Raw genomic sequence first — 20002 nt, forward strand, 5'->3', positions numbered from 1 at the left:
TGCATGTTATCGTTATGTTCCAAATTTCAATTCAAACAAAGCTAAAATATTTGCATGGTGCATTAGTATTTGTCAACGAGGGTCCCAAATGCTGAACGCTACCATGCAAATCCAAAAAATAGTTTGTTTCTATAAAACAGGAGCATATAGGAAGTGTAAACACATCACTGTAGCTTTAATGAAATTATCTAATACTTTCATTTTTGGGATAAAGAATATTTCCAGATTAATTTAGTTGAATCCCTTTTTGTAATATTTTAGGTTCATGTTATCAAATGGATAATCTCGATCTGTTTCCGATCATTTAATTGTTCATTCTTAAAATGAACGACATTCGTGTATTAACGAATACCCTACCAACTTTTGTATCCAAATAAATTTTACTTGTGATTTTCTTTTAAAAAGAAATTAAAACTCAAAAAAGTAGTTGTGCCTTTGTTCTTGGTCCATTAGGTACGCTGCCATAATCATTGCGTGAGGACACTGTTTCAACTCAATAAAATCGAAAATTTTAATTTGGAATTTAATTCAAATAAAAGTTCAAAGAGGACTGGTAGCATTACAAACTGGAAAGCAATAAACAAAGGATCCATTCCAGTTAATTGAACCTGGATAATTCTTCGATAAAACCTCATGCATTCGCATCGGCTGTCCACTATATACCTCGGCATTGATAGTTCGACATCTGGATTGATTTTGAAGTACTGTAAATTTTCATAATCCCATCAGATACACAACAAGACTTTCCACTCGAATCGCTCTCTCTTTGCAATCACTTATTTTCCATGCTCAGTTTGTTCAGATAAAACTATTTTTCATCGCAAGTAACAATGCATCAGGCGTCAAATCTCCACTATTAAAACGATTAAATCAACACTGCGCCATTCTTTCATTAACTGTGTCTCCTCCTCCAGTTTCAGGTATGTTCCTTGCTGTTGCGGCTGATTTAAATTTTGTTTACAATTTATAATAAAAACGTACTGCGTCCTTAATAAACAAAGAGATGATTGAAAAAATGAAAAGCGATTATACTCTTCATAGAATAAGATACCAGTCTAAACAAGTTCCACATCTTTAAATTGAGACGTATGAATTTTCACTTATTAAAACTGACGTTACTTATGAGTCACTCTCTGTACAATGGAGATGTTTCCAGTTGTTCTGTTTGTAATACTTTTTAGAATAGTTCTTATCAGAATTAAAAGCGACACTTGAGAAACTGTTATTATTTATTCGTATTATTTACTAATTTTTGTAAATTCAATAGCATTAACAATATAAAAACGGTTCTTAGACAAACAAACACGTTTGTTATAACATAAGTCAAATTCATAAACAAGTAATTATCATTTTATAGCCAACAAATATCAAGTAATAGTAAACACATTTAAACGAAAATTAAACACATGGATTTCCGGTCTTAGATAAACAATGGAAACTGATAATTTTTGCGTAGAAACCCGTTCAAAGAATAAACGATAAATAGCCTTGAAACAATTAACTGAAGTTCCAATATATTGCAAACCAAAGTTGTTAAACTTGTGATTATAAATTAACATGTGGAATGATTTTTTTGTTTTTGAATTATTTGGTACGTAAATTTTGACCACTTTTCATTGAATACAAACCGGTATCTTAAGGTCCTTCTTACGTCAGACTGTCTAGATCAAGTTGATTAAAAATATTTTATATTATACAATTTAGTGGGTTAATTATGCTGGAGCAATCGAATTTCATTCATTTTATATCAGAATATTTCGGAATTGTAAGATAAATTTAAATCGTATAGCCTGCCAAAATGTTCCGAAATAATTCAAAAAAACTGGTTAAACTTGCATAAAACCATAATCTGTATAAAATAACCTCAAACACAATAATTTGATTATACAAATTAAATATATTAATGGGACGCTGCTAAATGATCTAATTGTTTCATATACTTGAAATTGAATAATAATATTTATCCAAAAACCATATGACAGGTAGTTTGAATAGTTAAAATTATTGACAATATTTTTTTAAATGTTTAAGAAAAGGAAAATATTCAGCAATCTGATAATGCAATCATAATAAGAATTGCTGAATTAACTAGAGTAAATAAATTTTCTATTTATCGAGTAGTCACGAAAGAGGTTGCTGTCAATCATTCACAGAACCGAAAAACATGTAAAGAAAAACTGTATTAGTTGACAAAGTTACTCATGATTTTAAACGTAGGACAATTTATAGTTTATATAAGGAGAACAGAGCTGCGACATTATCCAGATAAAAAACTACCGAAGTTCTAATAGACACATAATTTATCTAGATGAAACATGGTTTGACAGTCACGATGTAGTAAATTTCAGTTGGGTTGACAATAGTTAAAATTGCTGTTGGGCCATGTCTTAAAGGGAAACGCATTATAATAGTAGACGCTGGAAGCAAAGACGGTTTCGTGTCTAATACTTTATTAATATCATACAATATAACAGAAGAATTATTTGAAAAGTAATTAAATGAACTGCTTTTACCTAAAATTCCACCTTAATCAGTTATCGTTATGGAGAACGCATCCTACCACTCGCGGCAACTTCCTAAGATACCAAATAGTAGTAGTAACAAAACTCAAATTTTGGTATTTAAGTCTGAAAAAACTATTTCTATTGCTGTCAGCGATCGTAAAAAAGACCCAAAAAACAAAGGATTACTTACTGTTGTTAGAGATCTAAAGTCTAAAGAGGCAATTTATTATATTGACAAGCTGTGCGAAGTACAGGGTTATAATCTTGTCAGATTACCTCCTTACTATTGCATATTCAACCCTATAGAGTTAATATGGGCAAACGTAAAATCATAATTACGAAAATGTAATCAGTCTCCAGAACTGACTAGAGATTGTAGAACTCGTAAAGAAAGTTCTAGCAGCAGACCGCCAAGAGCTTTGGAAAGCTTTATAAAGATACTTTGGAATTGAAATGTTTTTTTTTCTTTTGTTTTATTTTCAAAGAATTTATTTTCCCTTATGGCTTTTGCTTTGATGCGTTGATCCGTTTTACAGAAAAAAAACGGATGGATGGGGTACAAAAAGGGCTTAATTCACGTCAGGTACCCTGTTTAAACCAAACTAATGATTTTTTCCCAAGTTCCAAGTAGGACTACAATTAAGTGCATCTGTCTAAATAACGGCGTACAATGCCGTCCAGTTTATAATGATTCGATTGCCATTTAACGAATACTTTCTCCCATAAGATATACATATTTTTAAAAGTATGTATAAAAATAATAAATTTATAGAATAAGGTATCTACGCCTATGGTAGATAGAAAAAACAAAATTGTCGGCAAGGGTTTTTATAATCTGCAATTGATATTGGAAGAACTATATAGAGGGCATCTGATGGCGAATGTATGAGTTTTAATCGGCGAAATATCTAGATTTAATTAATTGACAGCTATTTCTCTCACAAGAACTAGTGAGCTGCTTCCACATCCAGCTTTTAATTGGATGTGGTAATTAGGACAATAATGAATATGCATTATTATAATAATTTTACAGATAAGCAAATCATGTAGACAGAAATTATTGTTGCAATTGACATTATTATTGGAATGAATTTAAAATTTAGCTGAAATGTTCTGACTAACTCTCACTGGGAACCATCTACGCGATAACTGTTCAAATCAGAAATTCATCTTTTTCTCAATAATTTCATCTACATAACGTGAATTTCAAATCAAGTTATAACGAAATATAGAATTTCAATAAGCAACTTGTCCATTTACACAATGGAAGCGATGAAACCAGTTGCGAATGCATTACCTATTGACGATAGCAGGTAAAGTGGACGAAATTAAAGAATTCGACAAGAGATTGGGGCAATAAAACATCTGGAGCTCTAGGAAACCTCAAAGCTAGTGAAGCTAACAATTAACAGGACGGTTATACAACTTATATGGTAGTGAATTCTGAGTCATGAATAAGAAAGAGGAGAACGGGCTAAGCGCATGGGAGAGAGGAGTATTTTTGGAGGAATACGAGTTGAACAATGGAGAAGAAGAACTAATGCAGAGAAAGGGGAAAAAGACTGCGTTGGTTGGGGCATGTAGCCAGAATGAAAGAAAACAGGTGGATGAAAAGAGCCTTAACAAGTGGAGAAGGCCTAAAAAGAAGAAGAGGGCATCCACGTCGAAAATGGCTAGATGCATGTTAGCAAGACATACAGAAGTTAGGGACAGCGAACTGGCGCAATGCAGCCGTGAACAAAAGGAGTTGGAGAAAAGGTGTAGAGAGACTTCAAGCTATAGGCCTATAAGGCCTGCTACAACACACTGCACACAGAACCTGGTGTTTCTCTCTCCAATTCAGTGACCAACTAATCTCACATAGCCATTCCGCATAGGATAGTAGAAATTTTACTGTTTTGCTATTATAAAGAACTTCTAAAAATTTTTTTTAAAATCTCCAATCTCCTAACCTAACCTAACCGACAACAAAATCTTAATAAGACTTCGACATCATTCAAACAAAAAGCAAGATAGTTTGTACAAAATGACGCAACTAGTTTTATGAAAACAATTCAAGGCAACTGGTCACTTGCACCCAGCTGCGTAAGACATTTCAGCGATTCAAATTTTTTTTAAATCAAAACTTACTAAATAACCTATAAATTAGTAAGTGATATAATCGCCTTCATTCTGTTAACAAGTTTATCGCCATCTCGCACATTTTGAAAAATCGTTTCTCTTCAATTTTCTTGCAGATATATCACTTAATAATTGCTCTTCTACAGATTAAATGTTTTTCTTCCATTTAGTGCCTTGTGTAAATGTATGTTCTTCTTCAAATTGATTTTTCAATAATCAAAAGAAGGAACTAGAGGTGTCTGATAGAAGAATATTAAATACCACGAAATGATTACATAATTTTTCTAGTCGTAATATTTCATCAAATCTATTGAAAGCTACTCTTGGATTCTATTATAATTATTAGCCGTTCAATTAACACATTAACCAGTAAACAAAATTTCTGTTATGCCATCGAAATATTCCAATGCTTTCTAAGCCATTACGCCAGAAATGTTGCTTATCTGTTTCCAAAAAGTATGTGTATTAGAAATCAGGGATGGAAAATCCTAACTAATCTAAGTATTATTTATTTTTGACAGATTATTAATAAACTTTAATGTAGTATGTAATGTAGTATGCAATTCTTAAATTGAGTCATTCATTTATTATTTCCAGCATATTTTCATTCACATATTTTCAAGTTTGAATTTTTTGACTTATGCTTAATCCTTATGTCTATCTACCCTTATGGGTGTAAGACGTTGGATTAAGTTTCTTTTTTCATCGAGCCTTTCCATATCTTTCGGTTTTTTGTTTGTGGTAGTAGTTATCTAATGTAATTTCTTTCCTTAATTCTCAGTCGCTTTGTTGAGTTCGTCCATCCAGGTGTATCTTGGTCTTCCTCTGTTTTTCGCTCTTTCTGCTCTGGCTTCTATTATTCTTCATGTAATCCTTTTCTTGCTCATCCTTTTCACAAGTCCGAATCATCTTAGTTGATTTACTTTTATGTATTTTTCTGCAGATATTTAATATATGTCTGTACGTTTCATATTTGATGTGGTCCGATAGAGTCTTGCTCTTAATTTTCCGGAGGAATCTAATTTCCGTTGTTGAATGTGTCGCGTTTTGTGTCCTTCTAGTGGGACGAAATCCAACCTGAGTTTCTTCTAATTTTGTGTCTAGTTTTCCCCTAATGTCTTTTGCATGATCCGGCAAATATTTTCGCTACATTATAATTCCTATTTGCGAATCCTTGTTGCTGTTGTTGCCGATTTTCATAATGAATTATATTAGATCTTCAAGCTTCAATTCGTGACAAAAAAGCACTAGAGAAGTGCTGCTATTGATAATAGCAATAATTTCAAAACCACAACAAATACTGCTACCATAAAAGTGGATTTAACTGAAAACAAATTCAATTATCATAAATCTAATAAATAAAATCAAAACAAGCCAATTCAATAGATGAGTGCTAAAAATAGTATTCATTCTCTTGCGTCGTAAACAAATTTATAAAATAAAAAACATGTAGTTTTTTTAAATAAACAATTAAACAAATTGTATAATTATATTTAGGCATTGACAATGACATAAATTGATGAATTGAAAGTTCATATTCCACTTTTTACATTACGGATTAAAATACCATATCAATTATTTATTATCGTCCAGACATCCACTCGTATTCTATAATTATTTAGTGTAAGAGACAGTTATAAACTTGTGAGGTGTATTTAAATGCATATTTTGGTAATATTTTTCTTGTTTTTCCTTGAAGAACAAAAAGCGTCTGTGATACGACATGATTTGGTATGCACGGATTTCATATCGTATCGAAATGCCAACAATAACACCAAATGTTTCTACAATCCGGATTTGGATTCCACACCAGTAAGTGCACATTGTTTTATTATTATAATTTATATGTTCAGTCCAAAAAGAGCGATCTACCAAATTTTAGTTATTTTGTTTATAAATCATAGGGATTTGGCTGCAATTAAAAGAATCTTTCCAAGAGGGGTCCGTCCTATAATCGCCGTTAACAGGATAAGCAATGATCAGCTGTTTCCAATCAGTACATGATTTCTCTTACTATCTTCTTAATATTATTTCAATTTTGTTTACTAATAATTTGTCAGCGAATCGCATTTCTTGCAATGGTCTCTAGTACCTAGTTCTTTCTCTAGATATTAATTCGTCATCACACATATCCCATTAATGTTGAAAGTTCGAATGATCCCTTTGAGACATTCAACGGTCCAATTTCGAAAAGTTAGCCACCCGAAGCTCGATCGAAATATTTATAAAACGAAACTTCAATAGACGATATTTTTGATTGGGGATAAATTCCTTTACCATGTAATATATCTCATTGTATAACAAAAATCGCATTGAAAACTTAATGTGTCTCTTGGATTGGGAATACTTTGCCAACAATATTATAAGAATGATGTCATTGACTAGCTGTGGCAATTGGTCGCCATCAAACCAATGAAATTGATACTTATTGTCGGTCATATTCCATCCGTGATCGACTGGGGAAAGTTCTCTGGTGAGTTCACGGTGAGCATTCCGCCAAATGTTTGTAATGTAGAAATTTTGAAAAATATCTCGTACATTTTTGGTCAGACCCAGAGAGCCATCCCGCAATGCATGCTCGCAATCCTTTATGGACGGTGTGGTATAGGTATCAAAAAAGATCGTGATGTTGTGTGCATTGAATCGTACTATGATTTGAATTATTTTTTTTTATTCTTTCTTTTGGTTTTGGATATATAAGTTTCCTTGATTATTGCTGCTGACAAAGATGACCAGCAGAAATTTAATCTTTTCTGTATTTTGGTGTTGGTTACTCTGTTTTCTAAGCAAGGGTAATAATCAGCCCAAAATGATGCATTTCATTAAAATTTTGGTCATTTTCACAGTTGATGATTTAGGGGGAAGTTTAGAAAATAGAACTTTGAAAGTCTTCTAAATTTAAAATCTGTGTGATAACTAAAACACATTCTGTTGTTTTTAGGAAATATTGAATGATAGATATGGATTTGATTTGAAAAAGCACACTGTTACTACAGAAGATGGGTATATCCTAACAATTTTTCAATTAAGCTTGCAACATGATAACAAAAATCAAAAATCACCAGTGATATTACAACACGGAGTATTAGTAGATGGTAGATCTTGGTTTATTTCTGGTCAGAATTCATTAGGTAAGAATTGCCTTACAGTAAGCATTTCATTAAGGAAATGTCTATTCTATATACTTTGTTTAATATGTTAATTAAACAATGCGAATATAGAATGGCTTAGTGATAAAATTATTTTCCAAAAACGGCTTACACGATTTTCTTAACTTTTGATTCCTGATTAGTTAATGAAGGTTATGGGGGTTGATAGACTGGATATTATCAAGGATATATTGCGTGTTTGATGTACAATACTGCATCTTATAGATGAGAAGGTTTCAGATATGGGCGATGGAGGATGCAAATTAACTTTTATTTAACTATTATATGAATCCATTGGGCGGGATATTTTGACTTCTTACATTCTGAGAGCATAAAATCCTATTTTCTATAAATTCTTTGTTAATTCAAAAAAATATGAAACTGTTATTATTGATATGGGATAATTAAAATTTCCAAAGTATGTCCCTTCTATTTTGGTCGTTATGTCCAAGTTATCTTTAGTAATTCCAGATGTCTGTTGAATATTAATCTTGATTGATATATTTAGATACTAGAGGTTCATTAATTTAATTACATTTAATATACTGCTAATGTTCAATTTATGCCGGGTATTAGTTTAACAAGGGAATCCTTCATGACATATTACTATATGTAAATGCGATCCCTTACATTTTTTTTTATTTTTCTGTCGTTCCATATAACCCGTACTTTTGGTGAATATGGAAATTCTATTGAATTTTTATTGGATGTCATCCTTGGTTAGTATAGGTATATTAATTAGTATTTATGGACCATTTTGGACATTTTTTTACACTTTACGTTCCTGCGCCTGAAAACCAATCTCCAAAAGAGAGGTCTACATCATGTAATAAATAATGGTTGTGAAGCAGTTTAAATAAAATTAATTTACCATGGAAACTATAATAGTTTAATTTAAAAAATATTTGACATTAAAAAATAGAATAAAATACCTATTCAAACAAAACAAAAAATGTAAAACTCTATAAATCACTTATTTTTTGGAATACAGACAAAAATTTAAAATGAAGCTTAAGAACAAAAAATGACAGCCTGTCAAAAAATGTTTCTGTATTTAAATCTTCTTCTTCTTTAGATTCAGTCTTTCATTACAATCGTCCTCATATTCACTTTCAACAGAAATTAAAAGGATTTTTTCTGATACGGTAACTTCTCATTGTCTATGTTATTGGAAGTTTTGGATAGTCTTGTTTCGATTTCTTGAGATAAGCTATATAGTTCAAAATTATACATGGATACAGATTTACCAGGTGGAACTCAAATTTTCTTTTCCACTTGTGTCACATTCGGTACATTTTCAATCGAGGTTGTGTTTTTCAATAATGGTTTTAATTGAGCTTTTGGATGCTTCGTCGTCATACCTTCAATTTCTTTTATCAAACACCTTGGATATGACTCGTTCAGGCCTACAGGGAATAATCCCTGCTCCTTCAAAACCTGACAAAATATGTGCTTCTATCGTGAGGTGCAATGTAAAATACAATTTTTTAAATATGCTTGAAAATTGCGATTTCGTAGGCACCCCATGATTTGTTTGTTGTAAGGATTCGACGCCATACCTTGACATCTAATAGCTGACATATATGTGTGGTATTAGGAGGCAAAAATACGAAGCTGATATTCTTTTCTTCACACTTTTTTACAACTTCATATGATAAGTGACTAGCACAATTCACTAGCAGACCGATTAAATTAAGTTCCAGTTGACCCATTTTGTATCCCCTCAGGATACAAATGCTTAGCCTTGTACACCACATATAGTGCTACTATTTGGCCGTCTCTTGTAACGCAAGACAAGACGGACGTAGAGGCTTTGGATTAATCCAAAATTCGATGCGCATGTTTAGATCCTCTTCTTACTAAAACCTTTTGTTTTCCTGGATAATCGCTTATGTTATTTTCATCAATATTTATTATGTTCTTTGGAGATACGCCTTCAAAAGTTGTTTTCAAATTCTCAAAATACTTCACAATTGTTTCTGTTGTTACTTGTGCCCTTGAGCGTTTTATGTTTTCTGACAACCTTCTTGCCAATTAAGGATTTGTCTCCAAAAAAGCTAAATACAAATCCTTTCCAGGTAGATTTTTTCGAAATACAGGAATATGAACACCATTTCGGTTCAAATACTGTTGAACAAATTCACATTGCACTTGCAGGGTGAAGAGGTAGCCAAATAAACTGGCAGCAAGTAAAGCATTCACAATAATGTTTTCCTCCAATATAGCACAGAGGGCCGTCCCAACATGTCTCCGTTCCTTCCCAAGGTAGTTTTGGGCACCCCAAACGTGTCTGCTGCTTGCTGGAACGATAGTTGACCTTCTATAACACCTTCAAGGGCTCTTTTTATGTTTTCACTAGAATAATTTCGCCGATACGGGGCTTGTACTTGTGAACGTGTTTTCGTGGCATTGTTCTATATATTTCCTAAAATAAACACTTTGTGAATATTTTAGCATTTTTTAAAAACGGGTAGTGTTTTTGACAAGTTGTGAACGAAGTCTCTATCTTGAATAGAACCTGAGATATTGAGGATAGAACGTGTGTATGTGAAACACTACCATAAGTAATGTACAGGGGGAAATCGCATTTGAGTATAACTTAAGAATGGTGAAAATTAGGTGAAATCCGATGGTTGATGGCTGATCTGTGCATCAATACCTTTCATTGAAAAAAAAAATTAAGCAAATCGGTTGGGTAGAACGCCTGAACGGACTCGGAATGGAAATCATCAATTTTTTCCCAATACTTACTAATGAATTTCATAAAATGAAAATATAACAATTTGTAGCATCAAGCTTTAGGATGATATTAATAGGGATATTTAGTCAAAAAAAAAGTCTGTCATCTCTAATAAGTGGGAAGTCAAAAATGTATGTTGCACCAGCGATCCATATAACCCGACACGACGATTCTATATATCCTCACTGCGAGTAGTGCCAGTATTGATTTTAATTGATGTATTAATGAATTTTCAGCATTTGTAATAGCAAGGAATGGTTTTGATCTGTGGATTCCAAACTTTAGGGGGACTAAATATTCAAAAATGCACTTAAATTCATCAATAAGTCAAGAGGAGTATTGGAATTTTAGGTAAGATATTTTTTCTATTCACAAAACTTATATGATTTTTTTTATAACATATCTATTGCATAATGAATTTTGATAATTGATATCGAACAAATACTTTTTCTGGTGATAATTCGAGAGTCAATAATAATTGGAAATGACATTTGTTCCTTATATAAATGTTATATTCCTCTAACAAATCCATGCCAGAAAATTCTTTGGGGTTTGCAAAGAGCGCAGACATAAGTGTCTTATATCTATTGCAACACCCGTTGAATTAATCCATCTGAATCCCGTGGAAGATCGGATTAAACTTCCACCAAAATTTGGAAGCTACTCAGAAAAGTGCTCTATTCTGTATAGTCTAAGGCTGACGTTGCATTGCTAGTGGCGTCAGATTTGTCAAACAGCAAAATTCACTACTAAATTCAATTGTTCTCCAATCTGTACGAAATATTTATTCAAAACTGCATGTGTTTGCCAAGCTTACAATGATCATGAGGTATGTTCCTCCTATAATTTTCTCCTACAACGCCCGCGGTATTTAAATTAGTAGATAAGGAATTTTAGTAGTCGTGAACGAGAGCATTATGGGCATTAAGTGGAAATTTTCTCAATTCTATTCTTTAATGTGCTTTAAATGATGCAATTTTCATTCAATTAGTATTAACAGTATATGTATGAAGTATTTTTTAACCATTTATTTTAGCTTTCACGAAATGGGTTTGTACGATTTGCCAGCAATAATAGAATATATTTCTAATAGTACAAATCGTAAGGATATTCTTTATATAGGACATTCAATGGGATGCTCCGCCTTCATGGTTTATTCATCCCTGAAAATGGATCATGCACAAAATCATATAAAGGGAGCACTGTACTTAGCACCCGTAGTTTATTTCGATAATCCTCCACCAGTATTACGAGTAATACTTCCTTTTACTAATTTAATTAAGGTAATCTATTTTTTATTTTTAAATTGGTATCAAGCATTTTTCCATTGAAAAGATTTGCCATGACTTTCATCTAATAAAAGACATGTAGAATTTATGTTGCAGTGAAACTATCTGTTTAATCGACGATGAATATATTTGAATCATAGACTCGATGTTACCCGAAACAATTTGAGACTTTCGGATTGTATTGTAAATAATTGTTTTATCAATAAAGATCAACTAACCAGGAATGTTCAATATATAAGACGTTTCCAGGTTATGGTTTTGACGCCACTTAGTTACTAATTTTTTTGTTAAAAATAATATTAAATAGTTTCAGTTCGATTGGTTGAAGATTTAAATTTCTATATTCGTTGGAAAATATTCCAATTTTTAGAAAGAGGCATCAAAAAACGCATTTATGCTTTCTTTTGTTTTCTTCTAGCAAATGTATTGTGTCATCAAAAGATCTGGTAGGCCAGAAACTATCAAAACAAATGGGAACCATGGACGCATCGTCAATCAGATTTTGCAATAACGGGAGCGAAATTGAATAACAGCGATACGTTCATTTTGTGTTTGTTAGAGGATTTCCGTAACGAATTTGACTCGGGCACCGATTGACAAACCAAGATAAGAATGCTATTATTGTATATTGTGAACAATTTTTAACGAAAGTCACGTTCATTTGGAGGGTTATATTGATAAGCAATCAACTCACCTTAGTTTCGATAGGGCAAACGTTATAATCAAAAAACTGCTGCATAGTGATTCGGTAACGATATGATGTGTTGTGTCAGCACACAGTGCAAATGGTCCGTATTTCATTAAGGATAATCATGTTACTGTTACTCAGAAACGTTATAGAAACATTGTGGTGACGCTATTTGTCCGGGATCTCAGAAGGTTTTGTAGTTCCAGGAACATTTGAAAGGAAAACCAATAGATTCAATAGGACGATGTCACAATGATCGACAATCTATAGCATTTCTCAAAAACGCATCATTTTCTGAGGTGTCAACCACATATCTGTGGTACATAACATTGGGGTATATTAAAGAAAAAAGTCTTCAGTGGCACAAACCTACCCAGAAATGCTTATGATTTACGTGAAAAGATGGTTTCATTTTTCAGGAACCTACGTTCTCGATTATGTCGGAGAAAACGTTATGAATATTGCATACAGCGCAATTACATTTATTCTACTCGTATACAAAATATAGGAAAAATAATGTAAGAGTAATAAACAATGCATTTCAGTATGCTACATTTTTGCGTATACGGTATCTTATTAATTAGGTTTAAGGGCCTTCTTCTACATCAACCTCAGTTCAGCGATTTTCAAATCATCTAACTATCGCTTTTATGATAAATTTGGATGAAACAAGGAAACGCAAATACGTATTTAATATGAAAATATATCAACACATGTAGCATTGCTACAGATGTTGAAGTTTTATTACAAGTATGTTTTGTAATGTTGGAATAGGTAGTAATTTAATTGAATTTTAGAACACCCTCAATTTGCTTCACATATATGCTATAGGACCAGAAAGCAAAAACTTATTAAAGGGCTTCAACTGTTCAAGTTACCCTAGCGTTGTCGCATGTCAGTTTGGACTAGCAATTGTAAGTGGATTTGTAGCCGAACAAGTTAGACCAGTAAGTGAAAAGTCATTTCCCTCAACTCAGATATATATACTGTGAGAATTGATGTGATGATAGTAAACAGTGTGTTTGGTATGAGTATCAAAAACGGTTCCACAAACTCGAACTTAGTACTAGTATACGCTAATTAATCAAGCATTCATTGCATCTAAAAAATTCACACTATTTGTATGATCGTATTTTGATAATCAAAATTTCAGAGAATAATTAACCACCCTATATAATATCATGTATCTCGATGAGTAAATATTCCTCCTTTAGTTAAATTTCTATTTTTTTCTTATTGTTAATTTAATTTTTCCTTATATGACAGGAGCTGCTGCCGCTGATTATGAAGTATTTTCCCACAGGATTATCTTTAAAAACTTTAGTACATTTTGCTCAAATAATTATTAATCACGGTAGATTCCAACAATACGATTATGGAAAAATTGAAAATATGGAAAAGTACAAATCTGAGCTACCGCCAAATTATGAAATAGAAAAAATTAAGACACCCATCTACATTTTTGCAGGTGCACAAGATCTTCTATCTGAAATAAGAGTGAGTAAAAAAATTATATACCATATGCTAAATAATATTCAGTAAAAGATCCTCTTAAATTCTAGTTAAAATATATACTGTGTGTTCAAAAAGTTATGTAACTTGCTAATATGTATTCCGATTTCTGTTGGGCTTAAAAATGTTAAATAAACAATTTTTTCCATATAATTGTCTTGGCGAGAACAAGCGGCAGGAGTGCTAACCATACACGCTCTCGTCATACACTTTGTTTTCATCCTCAAGTCCTTTGACTCGCACCAGAAAAACTGACATTTATATTCTTCTTCTTCCTGCTGTGTATAGGCATCATTGCTTGTTTTTCTTCACATCATTGCCTCTGCTCAGTCACCTGGGAGGTTGTCACTCCATCTTTTCCTAGGTCTTCCAAGGCTTCTTTGTCCTGCTGGTGATTTGTACCTTGATATTTTCACAATTCGTTCTTCCTTCATGCGGTCAATGTGCTCATTCCATTTTATCTTTCTATCCAGTACCCAGTCAATGATGTTATCTATCCCGCATGTTCGTCTTATGTTTTCACTCCTTTCTCTATCCATTAGTGTTCTTTCCGCTACTCTTCGAAGTATTTTCATTTCTGTAGTCTCCAATATCCGTTTCGTTTTAGAGGTCTCAGGTCGGGTCTCTGCTGCATAGGATAATATAGGTCTGATTGCAGTCTTGTATACATTCATATTCGCTATTGTAAAAAAAAACAATCAACAATAATTTTTTTAGGATGTGAATAAATTATATCGGCATATTAGAGCACCAAAGAAGATACGTATCTACGATCTTTCACATGTGGATTACATATATGGAAAAAATGTTACCAAAGTGTACAAAGATATTTTAGACACACTCAATTTTTTTGTGAATGATGACCACAAAATATAAATATAAAAAATGGACTCTTTTATTTTTATGAAAACGTACAAACTGAACCCAGAATTAATAAGTAGTATCTAACTATAGATAAATGTTAACCATCAGCTTTCAAATAATATTTTAGAAACAATTTTTTTTATAGATTTGCAACAATATTGCGATCATAGCGAGTAACTACCTACTATAATAGTCGATTTTCTCATCAGCCATATGTGCAGAGTGCAAATTTATGCTTCGATCATCTTCAACTCGCCCTTTTAAAACATTAGTTTAAATGTTTTGTAATTTGTAAGGCCAGTTGAATAACTAGGATTTACAAATTTTGGATTTAAAAACTATTTCTCGGAAAATGTAACTTACTATTTATTGATAATTCTAGTTTAAAACGCCCTGTTACTGTATTTTATTACTTACTAAGGGGATGTGTTGAATTATGTTGTTGGTAACAAAGTAAGGAGCATCGACAATGGCCCTCAAGAGTTTGGTTTCAAACCTCGTTGGTGGCAGTGCCCTATAATTGTATGCCATAGGTCCACACAGGTTTTAGGATTGTTTTATTAAGCAGCACGTTGTTGTCTTGTAATAGTCTCGATTTACGACAAATAAGCCAGTACATTTGTCTTCGTTTAATCCCAAGTTGTTTACTGTTGGTAAATATATGCTTTTTCCATGTCAGGCGTCTATCTAAACCCATGCAAGGTATTTAACATCCTACTCTTGCTATGGGTAGTTACTAGTTCTTCCTGAGGGACATGTATAAATGTCAAGTGAACGGACTTCGTTTCATTGACTATAATACCTCATATTTTTAGCCAGTCTCGTGTTTTAGTTATATTATATTGGAGGTTATTTGATGCCGCAATTGGGTTTATATAGAAAGATACTAGAACCAGATCATCGGCATATGTTGCCATAGTTGTGGTCCTTGTTACTGGCCGGTGTGCAGTTTACAGAAAATATAACAACGATCGGAGGATACTTCCCTAGAAAACCTCAGAGAGAATGGAATATAGATTGCTATATTCACTATCTATCCATTAAATATGATAGGCAACTGATAGTAGAAATGAGGAAAAAACTGGTTTAGTTTCACTTGTGAGCCGCTGTGCCATCCCTTATCAAAGGCATGAGATATGTATCTTTTGTCATTTAGATCTTTATTGATTTGGTTAACTAATCTACGAACTTCTATTGTTCCATGTTTATTCCGGAAATCAAATCGATGTTGGGTATTATTTTCCTATTTACTATTATGCTTAGTTTCTTAGTATATCTCAAACACTTTGGAAAGAATTGGTAACAAGGTTACAGGCCTGATGTTTCGAGAAGACTTTAGCTTTTTCTTTATCATCCCTGGCCCAGGTACTGTCTTAATGTTTAGATGGAAAGTTATGTTGTTAGAATCTTCTCAGCCTCCTTGAAGCCAGAATAAGTACTATGTGGCGTATGGTAAATGCCCATAAGCAAATTTTCATTTAGTGTTTTCGTGGTTTATGTGATAAAATAAGACTTTTCAGTTGAATATATTGTTGAAGGAACGTACTATTTAAGACCTTTTTATTAGATTTTCCCCAGGTGAGTTAATTTAACATATTAATTCTGCTTTAAAACTTGTTGAGGTTATGTCTATTTTATTTTTGTAGTACCTTTTTGTTTGTTTTTTTGCAGATCCTTTTGTTGTTAAGAAAATAATGGCTTTTAAACATGTCATAAAACTTTCCAGCATTAGTGCTTTTATAGATGACACAACAAAATTATAAAAAGGGGTGAAAACGCCTTAGAGTCCAGTCATGTGAAGAAAATGGACTTTGACTCTGATTTGCAGGTAATCAGAGGGGAAGTATATGCTACTATGAAAGACAAAAGCTACAAGGTATCTATAGGTAGGTTATGCCTTTATTAATGTAATATGGAATTAATCCGGTTATAATTTTATTGTAGTGTTGGAAAAGAATGGTGACATTAAAGAAGCAACCTGCACTTGTCCCAGGGGTATAAAATATCATCACATTGCGCCGTTGACACTTTTTGGGCATTACAATATATCTGTAACAGATAAAGCGTGTGCATGGAAGGCACTACCTAAACCGAAGGTTGGGCCAGTTAAATCTGCAGAAGAGATTTACCCACCAAAGCCCTATACACCTCTTGAAGGTGGGGTACCAGAAGCATCAAGCAACAGATTAAAGGAAGGGCTACACAGCTTTGGAAATACTGTTGGTTTTACCTGGTTACCTGGTTATTGAACGAGGAATCAATAAATTTGCTGGAAAATGGATTTCCGGTAATTGAAGAAATAATTTCTTCCAAGGACTTTTTGGAGGCCACAGAAAAACTGACAGTGTTCAAAGAAAAATGTGCTGTTGATGATCAGCTAATAAAAGAAATCTGGCCAGGTGTACAAATGAAAAATGGTACCTCGCAAGAAAATTTAGATTAACTGCTAGTAACTTTAGTGCTAGTGCTAGTGCATGTAGGAGAAACAGATTCCCAGTGAGTTTGTTCAACACACTCTTAGATGAGTAATAAATCATAAATTTATTACATAGTTTAGTCATAGATGTTATCAATAATTTGTTTATTGAGCCTCTAAGATTGATTTTTCAAAAAGTAGTCTTTTCAAAAATGGTATTTTATGTAGCATTTCCTTACTTTAGTTTAATTTTACCTACATTTTTTATTATAATCAGTTCATTATTTTTCCAGGTGAATACAATTTGGAAGGTATCAAAGCAATCCAGTGGGGTAGAACTCATGAAAAAGATGCTCTAGATCATTTGAAACAGATTTATAATTTAAATGTTGGCAAACTGGAGTATGGCTTACAAATTCAGGACTTCTTGGTGCTAGCCCTGATGGAATAATTGATGAAGAAGAAGCCATTGTAGAAGTGAAATGCCCATATTCTTTCAAAAATGATAAGTTAACTGTAAAATTGAGAAATTTTAATAAATATATAGTTTTTTATGATGATGAGGGTAACTTAATCTTAAATACAAGTCACAATTATTATCACCAAATTCAAGGAGTTTTACATATTTTAAAAAAGAAAAAATGTAACTTATGTATTTATACCTTGAAGGAAACAGTTGTGACTATTGTAGAGTTTTACAATTCATGGAAAGAAAACATTCACTCTCGGAAAATTTCTATATAGAACAATACTTACCAAAGTTGTGAGACAATCAAATAAAAATTTTTGACATGTTTTTCAATTTGTTTTAGGTTATTCCACAGTGTTAGCAGATAGAGTATACAGTTGGAAAAATCTTTACTATTTATTTTAGACTGAAAAGCCACTCTACAAATTTTTGTTTGCTGAGGATATCAGAAAATTATGTTTTTTAATATAAATGTACAATGCTATTTTGTCAATGAAGATTTTTAAAACAAACTTTAGTTATTTTAGATTGCTGTATTGAGTGTACTATAGTCGAGTGATTTTTTTTTGTACAAAAAACTTGTAAAATAAAATAAAACACTGCTTGTGGCTTAATAATTTATTTGAAGATTGTAAAGACTGTAGTGTACTGTCAAGAAATCAAATTGTATTTGTTCACTTTATGAAAATTGTGGTTGGATTCACAGGCTTTTATTAAATTAGAAAAACAGTATTATTTTTACTTTTAACAATAATTGTATTAGATCAAATTTATAAATTAAGTAAAATCTAAATATACATTTTTAAAAAAAAATTTCTAAACTTTTTACAAAAAAAAGTCGACTAAGGAAATATATTGCTAAAATAAAAAATATTTAAAATTATAATATGTCTATGTACTTTGTCTCAACTCTGTATGGTTAATCAATTCAGTTCACATTAAACTGCATAAACTACAGTATAGATCCTACCAATAATACTCAACTTCTTTATTTGGGGAATATTGCAAGTTTGTGAGGGCTGCACACAGTTGAAAGATAATTGAAATTTGTGATATATAATATGATGGAACTTGCTACAAAATATAATACTTTTTTCTTCTGATGGCACGTTCTACATGAATTCTAGCCTTTGCAATTTGCTGAGTATCATATACTTGGGATTCTGTAAACTATGGTGTTGTTAATTTAAAAATGGAGGTATATTTAATGATACTCCTGCAGGGAGAAGTTCCTTAATCAAAAAAACATTTATCTGCTAATATCAAATCTCCAGTCACCATCTGATCTAGAACCTTACTCTCCTCAACAATTTTTTTATCAGATGTAGACTCTGGATAAACCTTGCTAACAAAGGTGATTACCCAACACATACCAACATTTTTCATGTGTTTCAGTGTTTGTATGCACTGTAGGTCAATCTCTGGTTTTCCACGCTTGCTGGAACTACTGAATAAATTCGTAAAAGCAATAGAGAGGCAGGCCTGATTCCGTTGTCTTGATGATAAAGTTTTCATCAAATTATTGAAAAGGACTTCATGTTGAGCATAGATCCACGTTCATTACAATATTGGTCACTGTAACTGTACTACAACTAAATCTCATACTCAAATCTTCATGTGGAAGATTAAGCCTTAGCTTCATTAAGGTCATACACAGTTGATCAATTTTAGGAACAATCTGAACATTCCATCCAGCATAATATTTTAATTTAATGCTGTCCATTAGTTCAAAAAGAACCATGAACAGCTCATTGGTTGGAATATCAGTATACATTAGTACATGAACAACTTTGTTCTTCACAATTTCATAGCTGAACCTTGTTGATAACTTTTCCAGCTTCTCAGTTAATTCAACTACCTGTTGCCGCAAAAAATAATTCTCAGCATCTTGAAATGCAAATGATGGACTCAGTAGTGAAGCATCAAGTTTAATTTGAGTCATTTCATGATCTCGTTTTGAAGACCCTGGCAGTAGTTTGGTTGAAAGACCTGGTAATGGTTCGGTTGAAAGACCTGGTAATGGTTCGGTTGAAGGTCCTGGTAGTAGCTCGGTCACAAGGTTTTTTACAATTCGCTTCCTAAAAAAAAGTGGTTTATTAGACTAATGGACTTTCTTCAACAAAATGCATTCCTTTTTTCTGGTGATTCTGAAACATTCCTAGATCTTGAAAACCTAAGAATTAATTTATTTATACTCGAAAACTCATGACTATTAGATCATAGAGATTAACAACAAAAATAAAATCGACA

At 32.4% G+C, this 20002-nt stretch overlaps 2 protein-coding genes across 4 annotated transcripts; both read left to right on the forward strand.

The window, feature by feature from the left end:
* Positions 1 to 1473: 1473 nt before the first annotated feature.
* Positions 1474 to 14994, forward strand: LOC130899481 (lipase 3-like). 2 transcript variants are annotated; one of them, XM_057809453.1, is made up of 8 exons: positions 1474 to 1591; positions 6325 to 6437; positions 7567 to 7756; positions 10751 to 10865; positions 11551 to 11797; positions 13289 to 13438; positions 13758 to 13988; positions 14721 to 14994. In XM_057809453.1, exons 1-8 carry the CDS (start codon positions 1558 to 1560, stop codon positions 14877 to 14879), a joined length of 1239 nt encoding a protein of 412 aa, XP_057665436.1. In that variant the 5' UTR covers positions 1474 to 1557; the 3' UTR covers positions 14880 to 14994. The 2 variants fall into 2 exon arrangements, with proteins under 2 accessions (XP_057665436.1, XP_057665426.1); XM_057809443.1 differs by lacking the exon at positions 1474 to 1591 and having other exon boundaries at positions 6194 to 6437; positions 14721 to 14993.
* A 79-nt stretch (positions 14995 to 15073) lies between these two features.
* Positions 15074 to 18635, forward strand: LOC130899491 (uncharacterized). 2 transcript variants are annotated; one of them, XR_009060040.1, is made up of 3 exons: positions 15074 to 16753; positions 16812 to 17363; positions 17577 to 18635. XR_009060040.1 is itself a non-coding variant. In XM_057809480.1 (2 exons), exons 1-2 carry the CDS (start codon positions 16672 to 16674, stop codon positions 17114 to 17116), a joined length of 387 nt encoding a protein of 128 aa, XP_057665463.1. In that variant the 5' UTR covers positions 15074 to 16671; the 3' UTR covers positions 17117 to 18635. The 2 variants fall into 2 exon arrangements, 1 of the variants encoding a protein (XP_057665463.1); XM_057809480.1 differs by having other exon boundaries at positions 16812 to 18635.
* The last annotated feature ends 1367 nt before the right edge of the window (positions 18636 to 20002 follow it).

Source organism: Diorhabda carinulata, chromosome 1, assembly GCF_026250575.1.
Source record: "Diorhabda carinulata isolate Delta chromosome 1, icDioCari1.1, whole genome shotgun sequence".
NCBI classification, from domain to species: Eukaryota; Metazoa; Arthropoda; class Insecta; order Coleoptera; family Chrysomelidae; genus Diorhabda; species Diorhabda carinulata.